Source organism: Crinia signifera, chromosome 9, assembly GCF_055691185.1.
Source record: "Crinia signifera chromosome 9, ASM5569118v1, whole genome shotgun sequence".
Taxonomy (NCBI): domain Eukaryota; kingdom Metazoa; phylum Chordata; class Amphibia; order Anura; family Myobatrachidae; genus Crinia; species Crinia signifera.
This window is the reverse complement of record NC_139225.1, coordinates 7,982,356-8,006,375: the sequence shown is the minus strand read 5'-3', so window position 1 is coordinate 8,006,375 and position 24,020 is coordinate 7,982,356. Positions and strand designations below refer to the sequence as shown.

Genomic DNA, 24,020 nt, shown 5'->3' with positions numbered 1-24,020 from the left:
TTCACTAGGAACTAAGTGGGCAAAATGCGGAAGAGGTGCCGGGGACTACCGTAAAAACGGTGTGCAGGATCCAGAAGAGTAGGCACGTACGGGACTAACCTTCAGTCCACCCCCCCACCCCAGTTCCATAACTTACCCCCCCCCCCCCCACTAGTACCGTTACTTACCTAGCTGCGGTGGCGCGGCATCGCCCTTGTCTTTCTGCATGCATCTCCTCGCTAGCACACTGTACAGTGCAGCCTGCAGAGCGCCGAGCCCCTCTGTGTCCTAGGCTTGACGCTCTGCAGGCTGCACTGTGTATTGTGCATGCCTGGCTGGGGGGGGCTGCCAGATAGGGGACGTGGTGTGTGTGGTGGGGGGTGGCACCGCGCTGCTGTCGCTGTGGGCATCTGCCCGGGCACCTCCAGAGGCTGGGGCCCGGGACAGCTGTAACCACAGCATCCCCCTGTCGGCGGCCCTGGCACCAGGCCTCCCATTGATAGCATCCACTTTTCATTTATTGCCGGGAGAGGTTGGGGTGTAGTCCAGCAGTTGGGCTCTCCCCTAGCATAACATGAAATAGGGATGTGACATGATAACTCCACCAAAAGTCACACCAGGCACAAGGACACACCTCTCATGAATGCACGAAGAGTCCCAAAAAGAATATTGAAAGGCCTGGCCAACCTGTGGCGCTCCGGCTGTTGTGAAACTACAAGTACGAGCATGCCTTGCCACAGTTTGCTAACAGAAAATGCTAAAACTGTGGCAATGCATGCTGGTATGTGTAGTTTCACAACAACTGGAGAGCCACAGTTTGGCCAGGCCTGACCTAGAGAGATGTCACTCAAGTCTGTATGACTTGGCTATAGTTGCTCACAGTATATTTCCAGGCATTGGCATGGGTTGTGCAGTTGGTAAAAGTCCCAGCATTCACCTGGAAAATGGTCTTGCATGAATCTCTGAATCAGACCCATTGCATTTCTGCGCCAGTTATCGGATGCTTGAGCAGAAATCAAATTTTGCTGTAAAGCCGACAAACTTTCAAGTGATCCTCGAAAACTCATCTTTTTGGTAAAATTTTTGAAATTCATGAACCACCTTCCTAACCATCTTAAACAATTCTATACCTGATAACCACGGCTCTATTATACCCAATAAAACACCTCACTGCTCACACAATAGTTCCATGTGTTAATATACTAAAACCACAGACCCAGTGGCAGAACTTGCGAGTGGTCGGCCCAGGTGCCCAAACATAATTTGGGCTCCACTCCAAACCATGTTCTAAAGCCGGTACCAATCAACAGACCATAACTGGAATTTGGAAGTTGGGCTTGAGGACCCTGTCTGGGCCTCTTCAATGGTTATTAGTACCCACTACCTCCCCCTCCCCCCTCCTTTGGCATCACTGGCCAACAGACCAATATTGTTGTTTGATTGGATTATATAATATACTAAAGAGTCTATTTGCTGTGAAAAGGTGGCAATTACTGACTATAGTGTGACTAGCACATTACTATCAACAGTTTCATATATAGTGCAGAAAATTCCATTATAATTTTCAATTGGAAACAGCAGTGATGAAACAATACTGGGTAATAACAGACAGTCATAGTGGTAGGAAGGCCCTGCTTAGGAAAGTAGGCATTGATACACAAGGTTAGGTGTTATCTATTGCATATTAGTCAGATTCCAAAGCTTCTTGGTGGGATGTATGATATGGTCAAACAAATATAAATGAAGAAGTAAGGTTGAAAAATACTTTCAGATAAGCGCAGAATGGGCTATATTTAGTATGGCCTCTCTACCTAGCCCTGGGGTAGCCAACCCTAGTCCTCGAGAGCTACCAACAGTGCATGTTTTGCAGGTCTCCTCACAGAATCACAATTGAGCTAATTAGCTCCATCTGTGGATCTTTTAAAATGTGTCAGTGATTAATGAGTGCAGCTGTGCAGCAGCTAGGTTGTCTGGAAAATGTGAACTGTTGGTAGCTCTCGAAGGGCTAGGGTTGGCTACCACTGACCTAGCCCAACACATGCTGCTCAGTGCTGAGCTGGGGAGAGAGGCAATGTCAGTCTGTCCTCTCTCTCGCTCCCTGTCCGGGTGTGCTATCACACCTGCACCGCCACGGCGCCCGCCGGCACAAATTAGGTATTTTTTTCTCACTGGGCAAGACCACACCCCCTTTCAGAAGCCACACCCCTCCCAGTAGCCCGTACATTTTACTGGGGCCTAGCACACCAATGCCTTGGTGACATTGGGTCTTGCCATGTCCTGTAAAAATGTTGCGTAATGATGTCCTGAAAATACACAGAGAAAAAGAAGACTTATGTTGGGGGCACTAGTTTTGAAAATAGGATGGGTTAAGTATATTAAAAATTAACTTTTATTAGGTAGGTTAGAAAAAGGTCCTATAATACCCCTTCAGCTATTGGTCTGAACTGGGTGTAGGAACAAAGGAGGAAATATTGGTATAATATTCTCACAATTACATGTCTGCTGGACACAATATTTACACTGAACCCTATTAGTACAACTTAAAGGCGGTAAACAAGAATATCACAGAAGAAATTTCTTAGCTCCTTTGGCTAATAGCCCAGTAATTTCACGCTGTAGTTTGTAGGACACTGTCCGCTGGGTTCAATTTGTATTTTACCGTGTACTTGATAATATTTCAGATACAGGTATTAAGGATTAACAGAGAGCTTCCAGAAAGATACTCTGCTTAGTCTCCTGCTCTCACCATCATGCAACAGAGCAGGGGCGTAACTAGATATTCGTGGGCCCCATAGCAAAAGTTTGTAAGGGCCCCCTATTTAGCAACTGATGGTGATAAATGTATGTAAAACAAATTACTTAGACAAGAAAGATGGGCCCCCTTCAGCTCTGGGCCCCATAGCAGCTGCACCCTTTGCACCTATGGTAGTTACGCCTTTGCTTCAGAGGATAGTGAGATGGGAATTTTTAGTAGAGAGGCTTCTTGCTCAGAAATGACAGGTTTAAAGGTTCCTTCTGTGGCTTGCTTCCATTTATTCGGCAGCACTGATGTTAAATAACGTTGCAGTGCTGCCGTCCAGCTGTCAGCCAAGTGAGAGAGGAATGAAGTAAAGATACAATTTCTCCGTGCAATCTGCGTTAATAACAAGGCAATAATTTGCAGTGTAATAGATACAATTAGTAGACAGTAGCTGAATGTATTAATTAAATTACTACAATGTGTCTATTTGGTTGCACAGAAAAGAAAGAGTTTATCAGAGATTGACAGGGTGTTATTTCCTGTACAGATTCTGCTGTCCTCTCATCATTAGTAAGCGGATGAGAGATGAGAGATCTGATCGGATATCTATCAATCTGAAGACGAGATTAAGGAGGAAATTTAATAAAGGAAATTTGTAAAAAAAAATAGGTGTATTTGTATCCAGAAAGACACTTATTTTTGGCATTTACTATCCCGAAAATACGGCAATTTGTATTCATATTGATGTGCTATCAATACGAATACGAATTGCCGTATTTTCGGTATAGTAAATGCCAAAAATAAGTGTCTTTCTGGATACAAATACACCTATTTTTTAAAAAATTCCTTTACTAAATTTCCCCCTAAGTGTGAACTCTGTACTGCTCTGCGTTTAACATGTAGGCAATGTCCTGATACTAGTATGCATTGCAGAACATATACTACCGGTCCCGCGAGTGAGAGGAGTTACAGAAATACCTGTTAGTAGCCTTGCTGTCCCAGATTGGCAATATCGCCAGGTTGTAGGTGTAGAGGAGAGCCTCCAGGGGTACCAAGTGGCCAAATCGTGTCAGGGTATATATCGGGAGCTTGCTTCAGCCCGTGGGTCCCTTAGAAGGCCTTATAGTATCTGCCGTCAGTTTAGGGGATTATGACCGAGTTTCAGGGTTCTAAGCAGTCGTGTGGCATAAATGCCGTTATCACTGAGGTAGAGTTTGTCCAGGTAGGGCTAGTGTATGCGGCCAGGATATAACAGTCTGGGAGGCACTGCCACCTATACCCAGACTGGGCTCATACCGCACTTAGCACCACCCGCCAACAACCACTATTACTGGCTTAGAACCCTGAAACTCGAACATAATCCCCTAAACTGACGGCAGATACTATGAGGCCTTCTAAGGGACCCACAGGCTGTAGCAAGCTCCCGATATATACCCTGACACGATATGACCACTTGGTACCCCTGGAGGCTCTCCTCTACACCTACAACCTGGCGATTTTGCCAATCTGGGACAGCAAGGCTACTAACAGGTATTTCTGTAACTCCTCTCACTCGCGGGACTGGTAGGATATGTCCTGCAATGCGTACTAGTATCAGGATATTGCCTACATGTTAAACGCAGAGCAGTACAGAGTTCACACTCAATCTTGTCTTCAGATTGACAGATATCCGATCAGATCTCTCATCCCTCATCCGCTTACTAATGATGAGAGGACAGCAGAATCTGTACAGAAAATAACACCCTGTCAATCTCTGATAACCTCTTTCTTTTCTGTGCAACCAAATAGACACATTGTAGTAATTGAATTAATACATTCAGCTACTGTCTACTAATTGTATCTATTACACTGCAAAATATTGCCTTGTTATTAACGCAGATTGCACAGAGAAATTGTATCTTTATTTCATTCCTCTCTCACTTAGCTGACAGCTGGACGGCAGCACTGCAACGTTATTTTACATCGGTGCTGCCGAATAAATGGAAGCAAGCCACAGAAGGAACCTTTAAACCTGTCATTTCTGAGCAAGAAGCCTCTCTACTAAAAATTCCCATCTCACTATCCTCTGAAGCATGGGTCCTCAAACTGCGGCCTTCCAGATGTTGTGAAACTACAAATCCCAGCATGCCTTGCCACAGTTTTAACACTCCCTTATAGCAAAACTGTGACAAGGCATGCTGGGATTTGTAGTTTCACAACATCTGGAGGGCCGCAGTTTGAGGACCCATGCTGAAGCATGATGGTGAGAGCAGGAGACTAAGCAGAGTATCTTGCTGGAAGCTCTCTGTTAATCCTTAATATCTGTATCTGAAATATTATCAAAAACATGGTAAAAAACAAAGGGAACCCAGCGGACAGTGTCTTACAAACTACAGGGTGAAATGATTGGGCTATTAGCCAAAGGAGCTAAGAAATTTCTTCTGTGAAATTCTTGCTTACCACCTTTAAATTGTACTAATAGGGTTCAGTGTAAATATGGTGTCCAGCAGACAGTGTCTTACAAACTACAGCACAAAATGATTGTGCTATTTGATCGGGATGCAGTTACAATCCCGGCGGTCGGGATACCGGCGTTCAGAATCCCGACGCCGGAATCCCGACAGCCGAAATGCCGACACTTTCTCCCCCCGTGGGTGTCCACGACACCCCTGGAGGGAGAATAAATTAGTGTGCCGAGCGTAGCGAGGCACCGGGCCCGCTGCGTGGCGAGCGCAGCGAGCCCGCAAGGGGGGGGGGCGATCCACGTCCCCCCCCTTGTCGGCATTTCGGCTGTCGGGATTCCGGCGTCGGGATTCTGAACGCCGGGATCCCGACCGCCGGGATTCAATACTGAATCCATTGGATCATAGGAGCGAAGCAAAGCAGCTAGTTAAAAGGAATTCTCATGTGATACTCATACTTACTGCCTTTAATTGAACTTATTGGGTTCAGTGTTATTATATCTGTGTGTGTTTTATGTATGTTAGTCTGTCTATGTGGTATATGTAATTGTGGGAATATTATACTAATATTTCCTCCTTAGTTCCTACTCCCAGTTCAGACCAATAGCTGAAGGGGTATTATAGGACCTTTTTCTAACCTACCTAATAAAAGTTAATTTTTAATATACTTAACCCATCCTATTTTCAAAACTAGTGCCCCCAACATAAGTCTTCTTTTTCTCTGTGTATTTTTATATTATCTCTGACTTATGGAAGCACCTCCTATCCCATTATATATTTTAGTCTTTACAAGCTTATCTATTCATGTCAACTCGTACATAGTACTACCAGGCAGGTATACAGTGCGAAATCACCAAACTTATATCTATGTAATTATGTCCTGTAAAATTACCGAACTGTGAAATGCAAACCTGAGTATGGATAGAACAAAGAACTATAGAACTTAAGAAATGTTAACACTGCTTGTGAATTTATACTGCTTCGATATCTTATAACATTTTTCTCTTTCTTTTATTCCCAGTATGAGATCACAAGGCCTAATTTGTACAATTTTCAAGATTTTAGAGACTCTGGTGAACATATTGCTGGTAAGATTCGCAACATTTTGTTTACTAATAAAGAACAGTGGATTTGAATGTAATCTAGGACAACCAGTGTCATATAACATAGTAACATAGCAATTAAGGCTGAAAAAAAGACATTAGTCCATCTATTTGCAGAGCTTTGCTCCAAAACAGAATTAATTATATTCCCACCAGCCAAGAGCAGTTACCAGCCTGATATTTCTATCACTGTTGAGAACACAACAATCAATCCTACTCCACAAACTCGCTGCCTAGGGGTCATCCTCGACTCTGTCTCTAAATCATGCTACATGCATCCAAAAAACATATCCAACATATCCAAAATCCATCCATACCTTACACAAGACACTGCAAAAACTCTAATCCATGGACTCATTATATCACACATTGATTATTGCAATAGCCTCCTTACCGGTCTTCCTAAGAAAAGACTCGCACCACTACAATCCATTTTGAATGCAGCTGTGATGCTGATCTTCCTATCTAGACGTTCATCGTCGTCTGATCCGATCTGTCAGTCCCTCCATTGGTTGCCTGTATATTACCGCATTCAATATAAAATACTTCTACTTACATATAAAGCCATCACCCTGACTACACCGACTTATATCTCTTTGCTTATCTCACAATATATCCTTACCCGACCTCTCCGCTCTGCACAAGATCTGCTTCTCTCATCCACACTCATTACTTGCTCCCACTTAGACTTGCAGGATTTTTGTCGGGCTGCTCCCACCCTATAGAATGCCCTTCCAGGCACATTAAGAATCTCCACTAGCCTTCAAACTTTCAAGCGTTCCCTAAAAATTCACCTCTTCAGGCAAGCCTATCATATTCAGGACCCCCACACAACCTCCAGTAGCATTCATATCTAATTGCATCCCATCAGGACTGCCTTATAATCTGGTGGGACTGCCATGCTATGGAATCCTATGCTTATGTATCCCCCCATTGTAAGTTTCTAGCAGGGCCCTCTTACCTCTGTGTCGTTTTGTTTCTACCCAGTTTGTTTAATCACTTCTGTCTCTAATTATAAAGCGCAACAGAATCTGCTGCGCTATATAAGAAACTGTAAATAAAATAAATAATAATAAATTATTCATACATCTCAATTTTTATAAAGTGGAGCTCGTAAAGGGGGGGCCATGGGACAAGGCAATTCTTTATCCATGATCCATTCCCCCCTTACCTTTCTAATTACATTGGGGGCATACTCAGCACTTTAGGAGGTGAAGGGCATGCCCCCAGTACCTTTCTCTAATGAAGCGATGCAAAGGGCGTGCACATGACCTCTACCTAACGCGTCACATCACTTATTGGCACATAACTCCTGGCCCACCCTCTCAGTGGCCAGCTTTTGCTCCTTCACAGGCTTTCCCCACAGAGGAGTTAATAAATTTCAGGACATACAGATGGAGCCGGGCTTGTCTTTGCAGGGGATGGCGATGGCGACGCCAGCCGCCATCCCCCACCTGTATATGCGAAAGGGGACGCGCGCGTCCCCTTCCGACGGCGCTTACCCCGGGTCCCCGCCGGCTTGTCGGCGGTCACCCGGGGTCCCCACCGCCTCCCCGCACCCCCCCAACCCTGTCCGTCTCCCTCAAACGGAGACCGACAGGTCAGGTCGCGCGCGTCTCAGTCAGATGGAGAGCCGGGCTGCTGGTGGATCGCCAGCGGTGACAGTCTGGCTATTCGCCAGCAAGAGCAAGGCCCGCTCCATCTGTACAACCTGCTGTTTTCAATCAAGGTTCTAACACTGGCAGTTATTGGCAGGCAGATATCCAGATATCCAGAAATGGTGGTCTTGAAACTGACTAAAGTTAAAGGGCCCCTAGGAGTCAAATAGGGGTCAAATAGACGTAGCAGACACATCTCTGTCAGGAATACCTTGACCCAGCAAAGCAGGAAATGCCCGTATACAGTATATCATGTGGGAGTCATTAATGTTACTGGTTTCATTTCTAATTGGATGTTCCTTACAGAGAGAGAAAATATACAACATTGAATGAAGGCAATTATTTATTGAAGGTTATACTCTGTTGCAGGTGTGTGGTGTGTGCAGCTGCTGGAGAAAGCCTGAATCAAGTCAGGTGCATCTAATAGGTTGGTATTTACAAGAGATAAGTGCGCCATCTCATCTATTTATTATTAAGCCAAAATGGACCCCGTGTTTTAGTGTTACTTTTCTAAAAATTAGGCTGATGTTCTTCTTTTGACCCCAATACTGTATGCTAATTTGAAAAAAATATTTTATAAAAACTTCCATAAAATCATGTTATTTGTATTTGGTTATATTATGCAACACAGACAAAGCAGCACCTGGTCCGTCAGTTATACTTCCATAGGAATTAAGAACTCAAACTTGTTCTTTCTTTTAGCACTGCATATTTCTTTTAAGGAATATAAAGAGTTACAGGAGTACTAAACCCAATGTGATGCTTAGTGGTCACTTCCAAGTTGACCAGTTAACATAAAATTTCCTACTGGTCACCTTCGTACCTACGGTAAACAAGCGCTGTAGAGTCTGGCACACTGCCAAATGCTGTTTCCCTGTCCTGTGTCCATCCCACCCTGTGCCCCAGGAGTGTCTTCAGCTTCCCCTGTGTCCTCCTCAGCTTCCCTCCTCCAACCTGTACCCCCTCAACACCATGTGTCCCCAGGAGTGCCCCGTTCTCATCATATGCCCCTTGAGCATCCATCCAACCCTGTGCTGCCTTACCTTCCTCCTGCACCATGAGCTCTAACCCCCCTCAGAGCGTCTCCTTCACTCGTGCTCAACGACCATGCCCACACCCTCTGCCATGTTATGTTTAGCCTTCAAATATCAACATTGATTGGAAATGATTGGAAATTAATGTTATTAATTCTGTAGGATCAAAACGGGCCCAAATTACCTGATTTTAGCAGATTTTAGAAAACCAAAACCAAAACCCAGTGATGAGTCAAAACCCAGAAGATTCAAGCTTGTTGTCATTAATGATATTTTTGTTCTATATCATTAAAGCCCCATACACACTTCACAATGGGGGTCATCTACATTGCTTGTCTATCGCTTGGTCCTGTCTACCATGAAACCTGCAGGTGAGGTGGTTGGGGCTGCCACTTATGGAAGGGACACCTGCTATGTTAGTTACTGCAGAATGTGTCCTGCACCCCAAACCACCCTGATTCAGATAGGGCAGGGGTGGCCAAACCAGTCCTCGAGCTCTACCAGCGGTCCACGTTTTCCAAATTACCTAGCTGGTGCACAGGTGTAGTCATTACTAACTGTCACATTTTCAAACATACTACATTCATTCCAACTATAGATCAACAGGTTGCCTGGAAAACATTAACTGTTGGTAGATCTTGAGGACAGGTTTGGCCACCCCTGGTAAAAGCTTACAGCAAGGGTCCTTTCTCTTTACCCCATTTTTATGGACCTTAATTCAGCTTTGGTTTTTTTCTGTTATCACAATGCATATTTTTAAGTGCAAATCTTATCATTTTGATTTCTCCAGGTTCCTATAACTTCACCGAAACCCGTCACGGTGTGTATGAGTTTGTTAGCAAGCCCACGGCTCATCAGCAAGCTGACAAATACTGTAAGTACAAGTTTGCATCTCTGCTCTCTGATACAAGAGGAATCCAGAAAGTGAACAGAAATTTGATTCAGTTCCCCATTTGGCTAAATGAGGAAACCACTAGACCAAGTAAGTTCTCCCGGAGCGAAAACTTTTCACATGTAAAAAGTCACAAGTTGTCTTTGTCTACACAGGAACAGATACCAAATACTGTTGGTGTCTAGATTGTCATATAAGACCCTTGATAGGAAATTCTAACCAGTTGATGTGGATGGATAATTCTTCAGAGAAAATATTTTCTTTATAATTCTATCATTCTTCAAGCTGGTAATTGTTGGCTGTGTCAGAGAGAGGGTTAATACCTGAGCATCGCCATAGTTTTGGGGAGTATAGCAAAATCCAGTTTATTACAGATATTACTGTAAGATAAAAGGGGCGTATATGGAGTTATGGGTCATTCGGTTGACCTTGTCTAGGTCGAAAGTCTAAAGGTCAACCACTATTGGTCAACAGTCAAAGGGTCAACACAGGAAAACATTCATTTTTTTTTCTTTTTGTTTTTTGGTATCTAGGGGTCATGCATGGACACTGTATAAGTGTACCGCATACCCTCACTGCACTCAGCACATTATTTTATTCTCCCTCTATGCCCACTGGGATGGAAAAGTAGTCGGTTAAAAAAATTCATGAAAAACTCATGTTGAACTTTTTCCACGTCAACCTTTTAATCTCATCAATCTTTTTCTTGTGTTCACCTTTTGACTGTTACCCAATAGTGGTTAACCTTTTGACGGTAAACCTAGACAGTGTCAACTTAATACTGCATACTGTACATGGCATATTTGTTGTGCAGTACATAGACATGTAGGAGAATATACAATGCTGATATTATTACTTAATTAAAATAGTTACAGATAGATAGATAGATAGATAAGAATTTATTGTCATTGCAACACAATAAAAAAATTGTAAAACAACGAAATTATAATCTTGGTCACAGAAAGAAGGAAACAAGAACAAATTAACAATTTTGGTTAAAATCGGTAACGGCAGCTGGGAAAAAGCTATTTTTCAAACGTGATGTTCTAGATCGAATACACCTTAACCGTTAATTAGATGGTAAGAAAGAGAAGGCATGGTTATAAGGGTGGTGGCTATCCTGCATTATACTGTTCCTTTTTCGCCTAATTTTATTTATATAAATGTCTTCCATGGAAGATAAATCTTGGCCAATAATGGCCTCTGTAGTGTGTATCACCCGATTCAGTTTCTTTATATCTTTGTTTGTGCTATTTCCGAACCACACTGTAATGCAATATGACAAGATACTCTCAATAACACATTTATAAAACCTAACCAAATTCTACTGAGAGAAATTGGCTGCTCTAAGCTTCCTCAAAAAAAAAAATAGGCGCTGCTGAGCTTTCTTAGCCATCACTGAAATATTGGAGGACCAAGTTAAAGCGTGTGAGATAATGACCCCAAGCAACTTAAACTCCGTCACCCTCTCTACCTCCAAATTATCAATAAATAGAGGCTCCAACTCAGATTTCCTACCTCTTCTAAAGTCGATAATAATTTCTTTAGTTTTGGTCAGATTTAACAATAGATTATTTTCACTGCCCCGGTTTACTAGGGAACTGACTTCCTCTCTATACGCAGTCTCCTCCCCATTCGTAATAAGTCCTACCACCGTAGTATCGTCGGCAAACTTAATTATAAGATTTGTGTCCGCCTGCGGACAACAATCGTAAGTAAATAAGGAAAATAAAAGTGGGCTCAATACGCAGCCTTGGGGAGTGCCTGTACTAATCCTCTGAACTGTGGACACACAGTCTCTGAGTTTAATACGCTGAGGCCTATTTATCAAAAAATCTAGGATCCAGTTGCATAGCATAACTGAAAAGCCTAAGCTCCGCAGTTTAGTTACCAAGATATTGGGGAGAATTGTATTAAACGCGGAGCTATAGTCAATAAAAAGCAACCTCACATATGTATTAGGCTTTTCTAAGTGTGAAAGTGAGGAGTGGATAACGGACAACAACGCATCTTCCGTAGATCTTTTGGGCATATAAGCGTATTGGCCGTTATCAAAACCAGCAGGTGGATGTCTTTTAATGTGTACTAAAAATAATCTTTCAAAACACTTCATAATGAGGGGGGTCAAGGCTATTGGATGAAAGTCATTAAGACTTTCTATTTTTGTTTTTTTTGGAATAGGGACGATAGTGGTGGATTTAAAAATTTCGGGAACAATACCGGTTAGTAAATGACACATTAAAAATGTATGTGAAAATAGTGGCTAATTCGCTAGCACAGCCCTTCAGGACCCTGCCCGGAATTCCATCTGGGCCGACCGCTTTCCTGGCATTCACACCCAGCAAACCCTTTCTCACCTCGTGTTCCTCAAAAGAGAATATAGATTTGTCTCCTAATTTACATGCGATCGACCTATTGTCCCTGTCAAATCTAGCATAAAATTGGCTTAGATCATCTACCAACGATGTCTTAGCCATATTAAGCAAGGGGCTGCTCTCCTTATAATTAGTCAAAGTGTGAATACCCTTCCACATGCTTCTAGAATCGTGGTCATTCCTAAACTGCTGTTCAATTTTTGCAGAGTATTCCCTTTTGGCTTTACAAATTCCCTTCCTTAAGAGATTTCTAGCTTCCCGGTACACAACCAAATCCCCTCCTCTAAAGGCCTGGTCCCTACTACGTAGTAAAGAACGCACTTCACCATTCATCCACGGCTTATTGTTAGAAAATTGTTTAACACGTTTCTGAACAGTGACATTACTGATGCACCACTTAATATAAGACAATACGGTAGAAGCCAGAGAGTCCACGTCTACCAACGAGTCCTTAGTGGATTCCTGAATGAATAAATTCCAATCCGTATTGCCAAAGCAATCCTGTAGATCATCCACTGCTCCTTTTTCCCAAATACAGACCGTATCTTTAACAGGTTTGATACGTTTAGCAACGGGCTAGTTCTTTGGTGCAAAAAATAATGATACATGAAAGACCTAAATGAGAACGCACCACTGTTTTATAAGCATCTTTGATATTGCAATACAATTGATCTAAAATATTCACCCCACGAGTTGGAACAAATACAGATTTATACAATTTAGGTAACACATTTTTTAAGTTAGCTTTGTTAAAATCTCCCGCTATTAGAAACAGACCATCGGGATGGATTGTTTGTTGCTTTGCAACGGCATTATGCAGGACCTCCAATGCAACCCTAGCGTCCACCTGGGGCGGGATGTAAACTGCCATAACAATGATAGCAGTGAACTCACGTGGCAGATAGAATGGCCGGCATTTTACTATTAGAAATTCCACTTCTGGAGAACAAAATTTTTCCAGGAGGGAGGCATTGGTGCAATATTTGTTATTAACATAGATGCACAGGCCACCACCTCTGGTTTTACCTGAACTGAGAGTTCTGTCTGCTCTGAACAATGTTCTATCCGGCAAGAGAAAGCCACTGTCAGGTATGCTACAGTTCAACCAGGTCTCAGAAAAGATGGCCATAGAGCAGGAATTTAAAAAGTTACAGCTACCCATGCTAAGCAGCAGCTCATCCATTTTATTGGCCAGAGAGCGGACATTGGCAAGGAATATACTGGGCAAAGGGGGCCTAAATGGAGCAATCTTTAAGCCATCCAGCACCCCTGCCCTCTTACCCCACTTCTGTTTCCTCTCTCTGCGGGGAACCCGTTTGTGCTGCTGCTTGTGTCCCCTGGCTTCCCCAGGCTCAGCGTTTCTCTCTGCGTTTCTCTCCTCAATGTGCTGCTGCTGCTGCAGCCTGTGTCTCCCAGCTCAGCGCTCTCCCCGCCGTGAGGCATCAGGCTCCAGCCTCCACTGCCGCCGATGTTGTCACACGGTGCGACCGCCGGGCAACCTCCCAGCATGCAGCCGTGCATCTCGGAACTCGCGGCTCCACCATTCAGGTATGTGATGCCGGCTCTGAATGCCAGCAACTCAAGCCGGTTGTACTGCACCCGGCCAGCCGCTTCCACGATTAGTATTGCGGCTATGAGAAGCACGAGCACCAGCCTCCCATTTGTGTATCCCCCAATTCCAGATAAGTACTAATTTTTATTAGTATTTTATCACAGGTTTTTATCACTTAGAAGCAACAATTGCACCACAGTATTTGTCCTCACTGATACACAGGAATCATTTGTTTCTCTGAAACGTCTGTCTAACAGGCTGTTGATGTCTTCACAGTTGCCTGTTATGTAGTGGCGTGATGAACACTATGGGCAGTATTCAATGAGCATTTTGGTGATGTGCAGCGAATCCTGTTTAGGATTCGCTGCACATTCGCCACTGCTCGCTGCGTTCCGGAGCCTCGCCGGCTCCAGTATTCAACGAGTCAGGGGCTCGCTGCCCCTGACTGGCGAATTTTAACTCCTGCCGCAGGGAGCCCAAGGACGGCGGCAGGCAGGGAGATGGAAGTCTCCCTGCCTGCCCCAGAACGTTTGTGGGGGGGGGGGGGGGGGGGGGGAGGTGGGCTCCCCGGGTGCCAGGCAGCACAGGCTGCCCCCCGGGGTAGCCAGCAGGGGACCGGGTATATTCACTACACCCGATCATGCATATGTAAAATATTTTTTTTTTTATTAAATATATATTCATGTACTTACAGCACATGAATAAAAATAGCATGCCCCTCCTCAGAATAAAATTCCTGATTTTTTGACACCAAATGTAAAAAACAAAACACTTTATTTTAAAAGTTCACATTCCACTTCACCATAAAGCAATTGCTACTCGGTGAATCATGGCGAAAAAAACCTTGAAATGTATTCGCCATCTGGTCATTAAATAGGGTGATTAACCGTTTTAGTCAAAAATTCACCTTACAGCACAAAATCGCCATAAAAACATGGCGAATCAGCCTCATTGAATACCGCCCTATGTGCTACAGCGTGCATGATTGTACAAGATAATAGCCTGTCTACTGCTACCCTGAAAAGGACTGCAGATAGGAAGTACTGGGTTTATTCAGCAACATTCACATAACATATATCCAGCGGTGTAGCTAGGTGCCATGGTGCCCAGAGCAAGGGCATATTTTGCCCCCCCCCCCCCCAGTAATGAATTGGGGGCGTGGCTAACGTGTTGTCATTTGAAAAGAAAAAACTTCAAAAAATAAGACACTATGTAATACACTAACGGAATCTGCTGCGCTATATAAGACGCTATAATGTAATCTGCTGCGCTATATAAGACACTAACGGAGTCTGCTGCGCTATATAAGACGCTGTAACGGAATCTGCTGCTCTATATAAGACACTGTAACGGAATCTGCTGCGCTATATAAGACGCTGTAACGGAATCTGCTGCGCTATATAAGACGCTGTAACGGAATCTGCTGCGCTTTATAAGACGCTGTAACGGAATCTGCTGCGCTTTATAAGACACTGTAACGGAATCTGCTGCGCTATATAAGACATGTGTATTTCAATGTTTTATTTGCAGTGATGCTTTCTACATAAATGGTGCAATAAATAGTTTAAAACACAAAATGCATGCTTAATTAATAAATGAATGTGCACAAACGTGGGGCTGAATTGAGTCACAGTGATGGGGGATGTCAGTATCAGGGAGGGTATTGTGTTGAGGGGGGCTGGCGTCCCTACCCCCCTCAGGGCACAAAAAACCCTCAGCAACTCACAGTCTCAGTTCAAATCAAATGGTCCCACGCTGTGGTTCGGTCCCTCGAAGCCGCTTCCCCTAGTTGGGGCGCCGCGGGATCTTAGGAGGGCGTTGCTGTTCACTAATGCATGTGGGTACAGGATTGACGTTCACCGCTACTTCCTCCGTCTATAGCGGTGATGTTGCCTGCGGTCTGGAATGCCGGTGGTGGTGTCTTGGAATCGTGCAGTACGGGCAGAGAGAGGGTGCGAGCGGAGCGCCGGGTGGTGACGTCACCGGGAGCGTCCTAGGCAACGGAGCTCCGATAGCAGCGCTGATGGAATGTGGCTGCTGCTGCACCGATGGGCGTGTTTGGAGTGGGTGTCTGACCGGGCGAGAAGGGCAGGACAGAGGCAGGCGCCCGGTAGGGCAGCGCAGACGCCGGCGCGCGCTGCCCATTATTATACTTGAAATAACTTGTGGAGGGAATGGATCAATTGCGGAGGGGGGGGCGGGCCGGCGGCGCCATTCCACCAATCGGCGCCCGGAGCATGAGCTCCGGTGGCTCCGCCCTCCCTACGCCTCTGCATATATCCTACAATAGTTTAGTACACTGCCCTGCCCGCACACCGCTAGCCGGCACGCGTTTCGCATAACAGCTTCCTCAGGGCCTAAGTGCTTACTCTGCACTGACTTACTGCTATTGCTTATTCTACAACATGTGTTTTAAATACTGTATGCCAGCAGAACCTTCACTGGATTGCATGCTTGTTTCTGTATACCATTGTTTCTGTATACCAATCACCAAGAAAAGATTTAAATAGTTTGAAAGCCTACATTACAAGTTACAAATAAATGCCTTTTCTTTCCCACTCTTCTAAATGTATTTTATATTACAGTACATTGCTTTTTATACATAATGTAGCAATTCCATGTAGGTTTTTCTTTGACCCGTTTCCTGTTGCGGGTCTTCTAACCCCTATGCTGATTCTAGTATTATGCTTTTTTGGGTACCCATGAATCTCTATAATATGCAAGAATTCGTGACATGTAACACTTCATACTTCAGATATTTCTGTAGTGTGGAGGGCTGTACACAGTGTTGTGCGGTTATGCTATCCTCTGCCTCCTCCTGTGGCCTTCTGTGGGAAGACATAGGAGGTTATTCTGGTTCACTCGCAAATGCAAATTCCTTCTCAAATGGACAAAACCATGTGCACTGCAGGTGGGGCAGATGTAACTTGTGCAGAGAGAATAGATTTGGGTGGAGTTTTACAAAGTGAGATCTATATTGTAGTGTCAAATAAAGCAGTCAGTATGTTCTCTGCACAGAAATAAACCCACCCAAATCTAATTCTCTCTGCACAAGTTACATCTGCCCACCTGCAGTGCACATGGTTTTGTCCATTTGAGAAGGAATTTGCCTTTGCGAGTGAACCAGAATAAGGGCCCAAATCTCTATTTCACCAATACATGAATGCTGAATATTATTTTTACATAGCAAATATTTAATGCTGAAGATGTGATCTTGGGTTAAATATCATTTTTTCTTTGCAATCTTTCATAGTATTTTGAAAAGCAAATAATTATTTACAGAGGGACGGTAAAGTATGCCTGTCTGTTATAGTGACATGTCAATGAAGGTTTTTACTCTACACAGGTGGAGCTCAGAGTGGCATTTCAAGGCCCCTCTGCTCAATATTATTAAATGCCAATACTAGTCATGTTATGCTTTTAATATTATGGCTGTTTTAAATTTTGAGGTCAAACACGCTAAGTATTGGATATCTAGCCTCTGGTCTAAGAGATTATTATTATTATCAGGTTTTCATTTTAAAGTCATTATTGTATGGATCAATTATTTATCAATTTTTTAAAATGACCACACTATGACTATTTTTTTAAATCTATATTTAGAGCTCCAGCCACTTACTGTTTTGGTGTTTGAGAACAGAACGGACACAAAATATGCAAAATTAAAGATACCCTTCACATCAATGCCAGAAATTACTGTCTGTGCACATATCCAGTGGGAAAGTACAAATAAAGACTTTACAACAGTCTTTTCGTATGCCGTGCCAGACTTTAATAATGAATTCCAGCTCCGGGGAATGAGTGATGATGATGGTTTTGTCAGGTTTGCCATTATAGTCCATGGCCAGCATTCTCGCTACTCTCCTGTGTTTCCCAATGATGGACAATGGCATCATTTCTGCGTCACCTGGCAAAAATGGAATGGAACTATGACTCTCTATGCCGATGGTGAATGGAAAGACTCTTCTAGACTCTCTGCATCGGAAGACATTATCAAGGAGGGTATCTTTATTATCGGGCAAGATCAGGACTCCTATGGAGGTACATTCAAAGAGAAGGAGTCGTTTAGTGGCAATATCACAAACTTGAACATGTGGGTAAAAGTTCTCAGCCAAGACCAGATAAAACGTATTGCAATGTGCAGTAATCCAGAAAAGGATGTTGCCTTTGGATGGGGCACCCACCATCTAGAAATTGAGCCAACAGTGAAAAGAATGAAGATGGAGTCTGTCTGTTCAGGTAATAATTTAAACCACTAAGGAACTGGGGATAGAGATAAATTAAAAGGTTTATAGGAGATTTGGGGCTTAAAATGGAATTATGAAACTTTACATTTTATTTTTGTTAGAGATGTGCAGATCCGAATTTTCCCAGATATACCCACATGTCAAAAAAGGATCTTATTGGCTATATGCTGTCATATGTTTTTGATAGCCAACAAGATTCTGTTTTGAGATCCAGGTAAATCCGGGTAAAACCGGATCTGCACATCTCTAATTTTTGCTTGATGTACAAATGCCTCACCCACTGTGTTTTCAGGGGCTGTGGTGATACCAAACATCAATCTACATATGAACTCAGGGCCCGATTCAGAATTGAAATAGTAGCGGCCAGCTTTCAGTTAAGCCAACACCTGGCTAGAGTGAAATCCCACCTTGCAAATCAATCATTGTAACAGGCTCACAATCGAATGATTTTCCGCTAGCCACAACTCTTCGCAGACACTGCGTAGCCCTGGACTTACTCAGCGGTGCGATGGATAAAGGCATATCCAGTCTGGAGCTGACGTAACCCTAAAACACTCAGCCACGCCTAGCATTTTCCCAGGCACTCCCAATATTTTCCTAGGCACATCTGTGTTTTTTTTAGCACTCCCACTAAACGCCCGGTTTCCACCCCAGACACCTACTTCCTGTCAATCACCTTGCAGACGGCGCGCATATAGAAATAGTTGCAGGGTTCATCGCAGGGGCCATACGCATGCACAGTGTATCGATAATCACCCTCTGTGTGAATTGTGTGATCGGGTCTGAATCAGTCCCTCAGTGAGTAGGGCACCAACACAATGTCTTATAATATAAATAGCATTACCTAGGATGATTTTTGGGGGGATTTGACCCCTAGGATGCGCAGCAATAAACAGTCTTGCTGACTCTACTTAGTATTCTATCAGTTATTAAATTGCAATACGGTACCGCTCCATTTTTTAATGATTCAACAATGAGATGACCTTATACGAGCAAAACCACAAACATACAGTATGTAAGAATGAGATTGCTCTGTTTCGTAATATTTGGTTTGAAAAAAAAAAGGCTTCGGTATCTCTTTAAGAGTAATAAATAGGGGTCGAGAGAGAGGAGCAGAACTGCAACGGCTGGGCCTTCTTGCAGGAGATAACTACATAAGCAAAAACTTAACTTTTACTTTTTTTTTTCATTAAAATGGCAGAATCTTGAGAAATAAAACGTTATACAAAACATATAGAAATTGTCCATATCCTGTAGGGAAAAATACAAAAGAAATGTTTAGCACAACATAGATGGGCAACAAGAGGAAATAAATGGTACTTAGTTATGGAAAAATAAAAAATAGAGCGGAAACACATAGGTGTAGTCACACATAGACTACATACACTACATTAATATGTAACTGAACTACATTAGTATGTATGTAACATAGTAACTAGGCCGAAAAAATACGTTAGTCCATCGAGTTCAACCTATCTGACTGGTAACTACTGATGTGAGTAAGTCATATCTATAGGATTCCCTTAGTGGGCAAAAATGCATCCAGTTTTGATTTAAATTCATTAACAGTAGTTGCTGTAACCACCCCGCCGACAATGAGTTCCAGAATTTGTTGGAGAGTTTCCCTGTTTTATTGAGCATACTGTAGGTACATTTATTCCTTGCAGAACAAGAGAAGAGCTTTCATAGAGATGTAGCTTCCTTACATCTGCTGCCTGCCGTGTGTCTGAGGCAGTGAATTAGTCACCAGTGTAATTAATGGTTTTCCAGATCCAGTGATTTTTTGGCCAGATAAATAGTTTCTCCAATCTATTTGACTTGCCCACACATTACAGATCTATTTTAGTGATCGGCAGATTTTCCCCATCTAAAGATTGCATCTTCATATCTGGAAAGTGCCCATACATCACCTCAATCGATTGTCATTTCAGATGTTACTTCTTTTCATAATGTAAATAGAAGAAGAAGACGAAACGGGAATGCCCACACATATAACAAACAACCGCAGATAATACCAGATTATTAAACATGTTTAAAAATCTGATTCAACAATCGATTGGCGATCCCTATTAATTGTTGATTGGGATTGCCAAAAGGGGGAGCTCATACATTAAAGATTAATTGTGACAATCATCTCCAGATCTGAGTATTGTCACAATTAATTGCTGATGTATGGGGCCCATAAGACTGTAAAACAAATCTACTAATGTATTGTGCATATAACTAACACTTTAAGGACCAGATTCAGTTAGGTTTGGCACTTGTCACACAAGGGAAAGGACTTGTAGCTTCTGACGTTTATGCATGGTGTTATTCAAATCTGAGACCCTTTCCTCACATGGCAAAATCCACGTCTATCGTGTGAACCCATAGATTCCAGGATAAGTGCTCTGAGCTATGGGTTAAAGCATTTGTGGCAGCCACAATATAAAACATAAGCACCCAGCGGCAGAATTCAGATCAAAACAAGCAATTCTGATTCGGACCTGATTATATACTTTTGATCAAATGAATCTTTATTAATAACGTTATAATTAAGATTGCACTAAAGCTGCCCATACACTACTCCGAATTAGGCTGATTTCTCCCGGTCCCATTGGATCGGGCTGAGAAATCAGGCCAAATCAGAGGTGTTTGTCTTCCCACCTTGGGTCTGATGCATGGCCCCTTGCACATCAGACCCGAGCCAGAGGTCCAGGGCTGCTATCAGACATTGTGGGGCCGGGACTGACAAAATCCCAGCCCCCCTCGTTCCCCTACCAACCCCCCCCCCCCCCGTTCCCCTACCAACCCCCCCTCCACATGTATTGAGAGGATACCTGCTGTGGCGGCTTCTCCAGGTCGTCCTCCCTGGCATACTGGGCACTGTAAGCCGCACAACTACATCATACCATGTGCGGCTTACAGTGCGGGCGCCCAGCATTCCTGCTACCCGCTGCACTGCCTTGCTGTGTATGTCCCCCGGCAGCAGGAGGATCCGGCCGGGCCTGGGGACCGCTGTGTATGTGCAGTGGGCTGCGGAGGACCCGTGGCCTGCCGCTCTGAATTGGGGGGGGGGGCGCCGGCCAGCTGACCCGTGGGTGAGGGGCGACTGCAGTAAATGAGGGTGCTAGCAGGCTGCTGCCCGGACCCTAGCCTCTGTCAGAGTGGCTGGGCCTTGGACAATTGTACCCACAGCACCCCCCTGTCGGTGGCCCTGCAGAGGTTGGACCGGCTGCCTTTCTGACCTCTGACTCATTCCCCTCACCTCCTGGCAGGGGTCACATGCGATAGATTGAAAGGACCTCATATGATGTATCGCACGTAACCCTGCCACCCGGGCAGGATTATTTATATTGCAGTACTGTATGGCCACCTTTACAGTATATGGGAAGCTTCTGTACTGAAAACTGCATTGTGACGTGTTGTGTACTGACACGCTCCTTAGGATGAAATCACTCCTTTTGTGTTTGCTGGTTTGAGCAGGTTTTCTTTTTGATCTGTTTTTGGATTCTCATCTTGTCTCACATTTATATTTTACTTTGTTTAGGACGTTCTGAGAAATGTCGGTTTCTGCAAAACAGTGACGGCGACGTGAATTACACAAGTTGCGCAGAGGAATTGCCGTTTGTTTGCTACTACACACAGGGTAAAATAACAACCTGCATAAAATGCATTTTTGTAACCTTTTAAAAGATCACATTGATGACTGGGTGTTGATAATTAACTAATTTGCGAGTGTTTGTATGTTCTGTCCTTCTGAGCGGCACACTGTCTGTGTTTAGTGTAGACCAGGGGTTCTCAAACTCGGTTCTCAGGACCCCACACAGTTCTCAGGACCCCACACAGTTTACATTTTCCAAGTCACCCGGCAGGTGCACAGGTCATTCATTACTCATTGACACATTTGAAAAGATCCATAAGTGGAGCTTATTACTTCACTTGTGATTCTATGAGGAGACCTGCAAAACATGCACTGTATGGGGTCCTGAGGACCGAGAGGGAGATTCTCGAAGCTAAAAATGCGGTAAAAACCCCGTTATCTGGGTTTTTACCACATTTTGGGATGCTCTAAGCATCCCCCGCTGGGTTACCACGGCGGGGGGCATCAACAGATAAATCTGGCGAAGCCCCATAGAAGCCTATAGGCTTCTAACGTGACCCCCCCGCCGCCGCGCACCGACACACCGCCGCCCAGCACGGACCCCCGCCGCCCAGCATCTCCCCCCCCCACTCTCACCTTTGTCCGGGCAACACAGAGCTTTGCTGCCCAGACCTGTGACCTCCTCCTCCATGCACTGATCCTCTTCCGGGTGCAGGGAGGAGGAGAACCAGCCCCCCCGCAGCAGCAGCAGCGCCAGGTAAGGGAGGGAAGGAGGAGCCGCCGGGTCCCGATGACCCGCTGACTCACCGCAAAGGACAGCTCTTAATGCAAGAGCTGTCCTTTGCCATAATTATCGCATATATTAGTGCATATGCGATAATTATGAATGCGATGGGCAGCGATAGAGGACGGAGCTGGGGTGCGGATGTTAGAACATCCCCCCCCCCGAGTTTGAGAACCTGTGGTGTAGACTAAAATGTGTAAGATGTAATTTTATCCTACTGAAAGGTTTTATCCAATCAGCGTTTACTGACAGATAAACTGCAACAATTGGGAATTTCTGTACAATTTGTGTCGTGGACATGAGTGTCGGCGTTAAGTCGTATTGTCACCGTGGGTCTGGCCGTTCTTTCTTATTGCTACCATACTTAGTTTAGAGATTGTAATAAATTCCGGTTGAGCAATTTTGAAAGGCATGTGTGATGTCAGAAAGGCATGTGTGATGTCAGTTGTCCGTGTGATTATTTCGAGTTAAGTTAGTTAGTGATAAGATTATGTACAATGATGTCATACAGTCCATATCAGCCGATAGAAAGTTTATAGATTTATGTGATTTGTTTTATTTTCAGAGATCTACCAGAAACTGAAAAATACCAACACAGTGAATCGGCAGCAGACATTTTCTAACAGAGTCAACATGATGGCAAATCGTACTTTGGTGAGTTCCACCGATTTTGTGGCTGTAGTTGTGTATAGTTATATAGTGATATTTATGTTGTACCTACTGTACTATCTATGAATAAGCTATCACCACTGGCTAAGTAACTAGGCTGTATATACTTTGAGTCATCCACTGGTGTGTGCCTATATTGAAACACCCGCCTGGTACTGGGTATGACAGAATACCCCTGCATCGTCACAGTTGATATACATCTAACTTATACCCCTTTTACACCAAAATCCCGGATCCGACCCGGTATTTGGAACACAGTTCCAAGCCAGGTCGGATCCGGGATTTTGGTCCGTTTACACTGCGGTGTTGACCCACAGTGTAAACGGGGGCGGCGCTTGGAGATGACATCATCTAAGCATCATTATAACCATATTTTGCAGGATAACCGAATATTTATCTTTTGATATAATATTAAGCTTATGTTTGATTTTGTCGTAGATTTCGGAAAACCCTCTTACCAGCGGCTTCAGCCAGCTTAGTCCGTCAGAGGCTTTGGCATGCCTAGAGGCCTTGGAGAAAGGGCTGGAGATGGAGGAAACCACCGTAGACTCCGTAGATGTTCTTGGCGTCATCCAGTTTCTTAAGGAAGTGGCAGATATGGATTTGAACAACAGCAGTGAGACGTTAGAAGAACTCAGTCAGCATTTTGTACAAGTCACAGGAGACCTCCTGGAACAACATGATCCAGATATGTGGTCTGAAGTTAATCCGGTATATACTACAGTTTATTTAATCCTTATATATGTAAATACTTTGTTGTAAAACACATTACCTGGGAAATTTATTAAGACATACCCCCAACTGTCCCACTTATCGCGGGAACGTCCCGTTTTTTGGTGGACGTTCCCACAACCCTCCCGGGGCCGGCAGTGTCCCACGGCAGAGGGGGAGCAGTTGGGAGCCCCCGTCACCCCGAATAGACGCTGTGCGGGCATGCTCCCACAGCGTCAAAAAATGGGCGTG

The 24,020-nt window shown here is 44.0% G+C and overlaps 1 protein-coding gene across 1 annotated transcript in view; it reads left to right on the top strand.

The window, feature by feature from the left end:
• The window catches only part of ADGRD2 (adhesion G protein-coupled receptor D2), a 170,831-nt gene that overhangs the window by 6,877 nt on the left and 139,934 nt on the right, over positions 1 to 24,020 (top strand). The window contains exons 2-8 of the mRNA XM_083160480.1: positions 6,182 to 6,248; positions 8,291 to 8,348; positions 9,746 to 9,937; positions 17,378 to 18,013; positions 21,551 to 21,649; positions 22,954 to 23,042; positions 23,496 to 23,768. Of these exons, the coding sequence (XP_083016606.1) occupies positions 6,183 to 6,248; positions 8,291 to 8,348; positions 9,746 to 9,937; positions 17,378 to 18,013; positions 21,551 to 21,649; positions 22,954 to 23,042; positions 23,496 to 23,768 (1,413 nt within the window). The 5' untranslated portion in view covers position 6,182. The remainder of the gene's footprint in view (positions 1 to 6,181; positions 6,249 to 8,290; positions 8,349 to 9,745; positions 9,938 to 17,377; positions 18,014 to 21,550; positions 21,650 to 22,953; positions 23,043 to 23,495; positions 23,769 to 24,020) is intronic.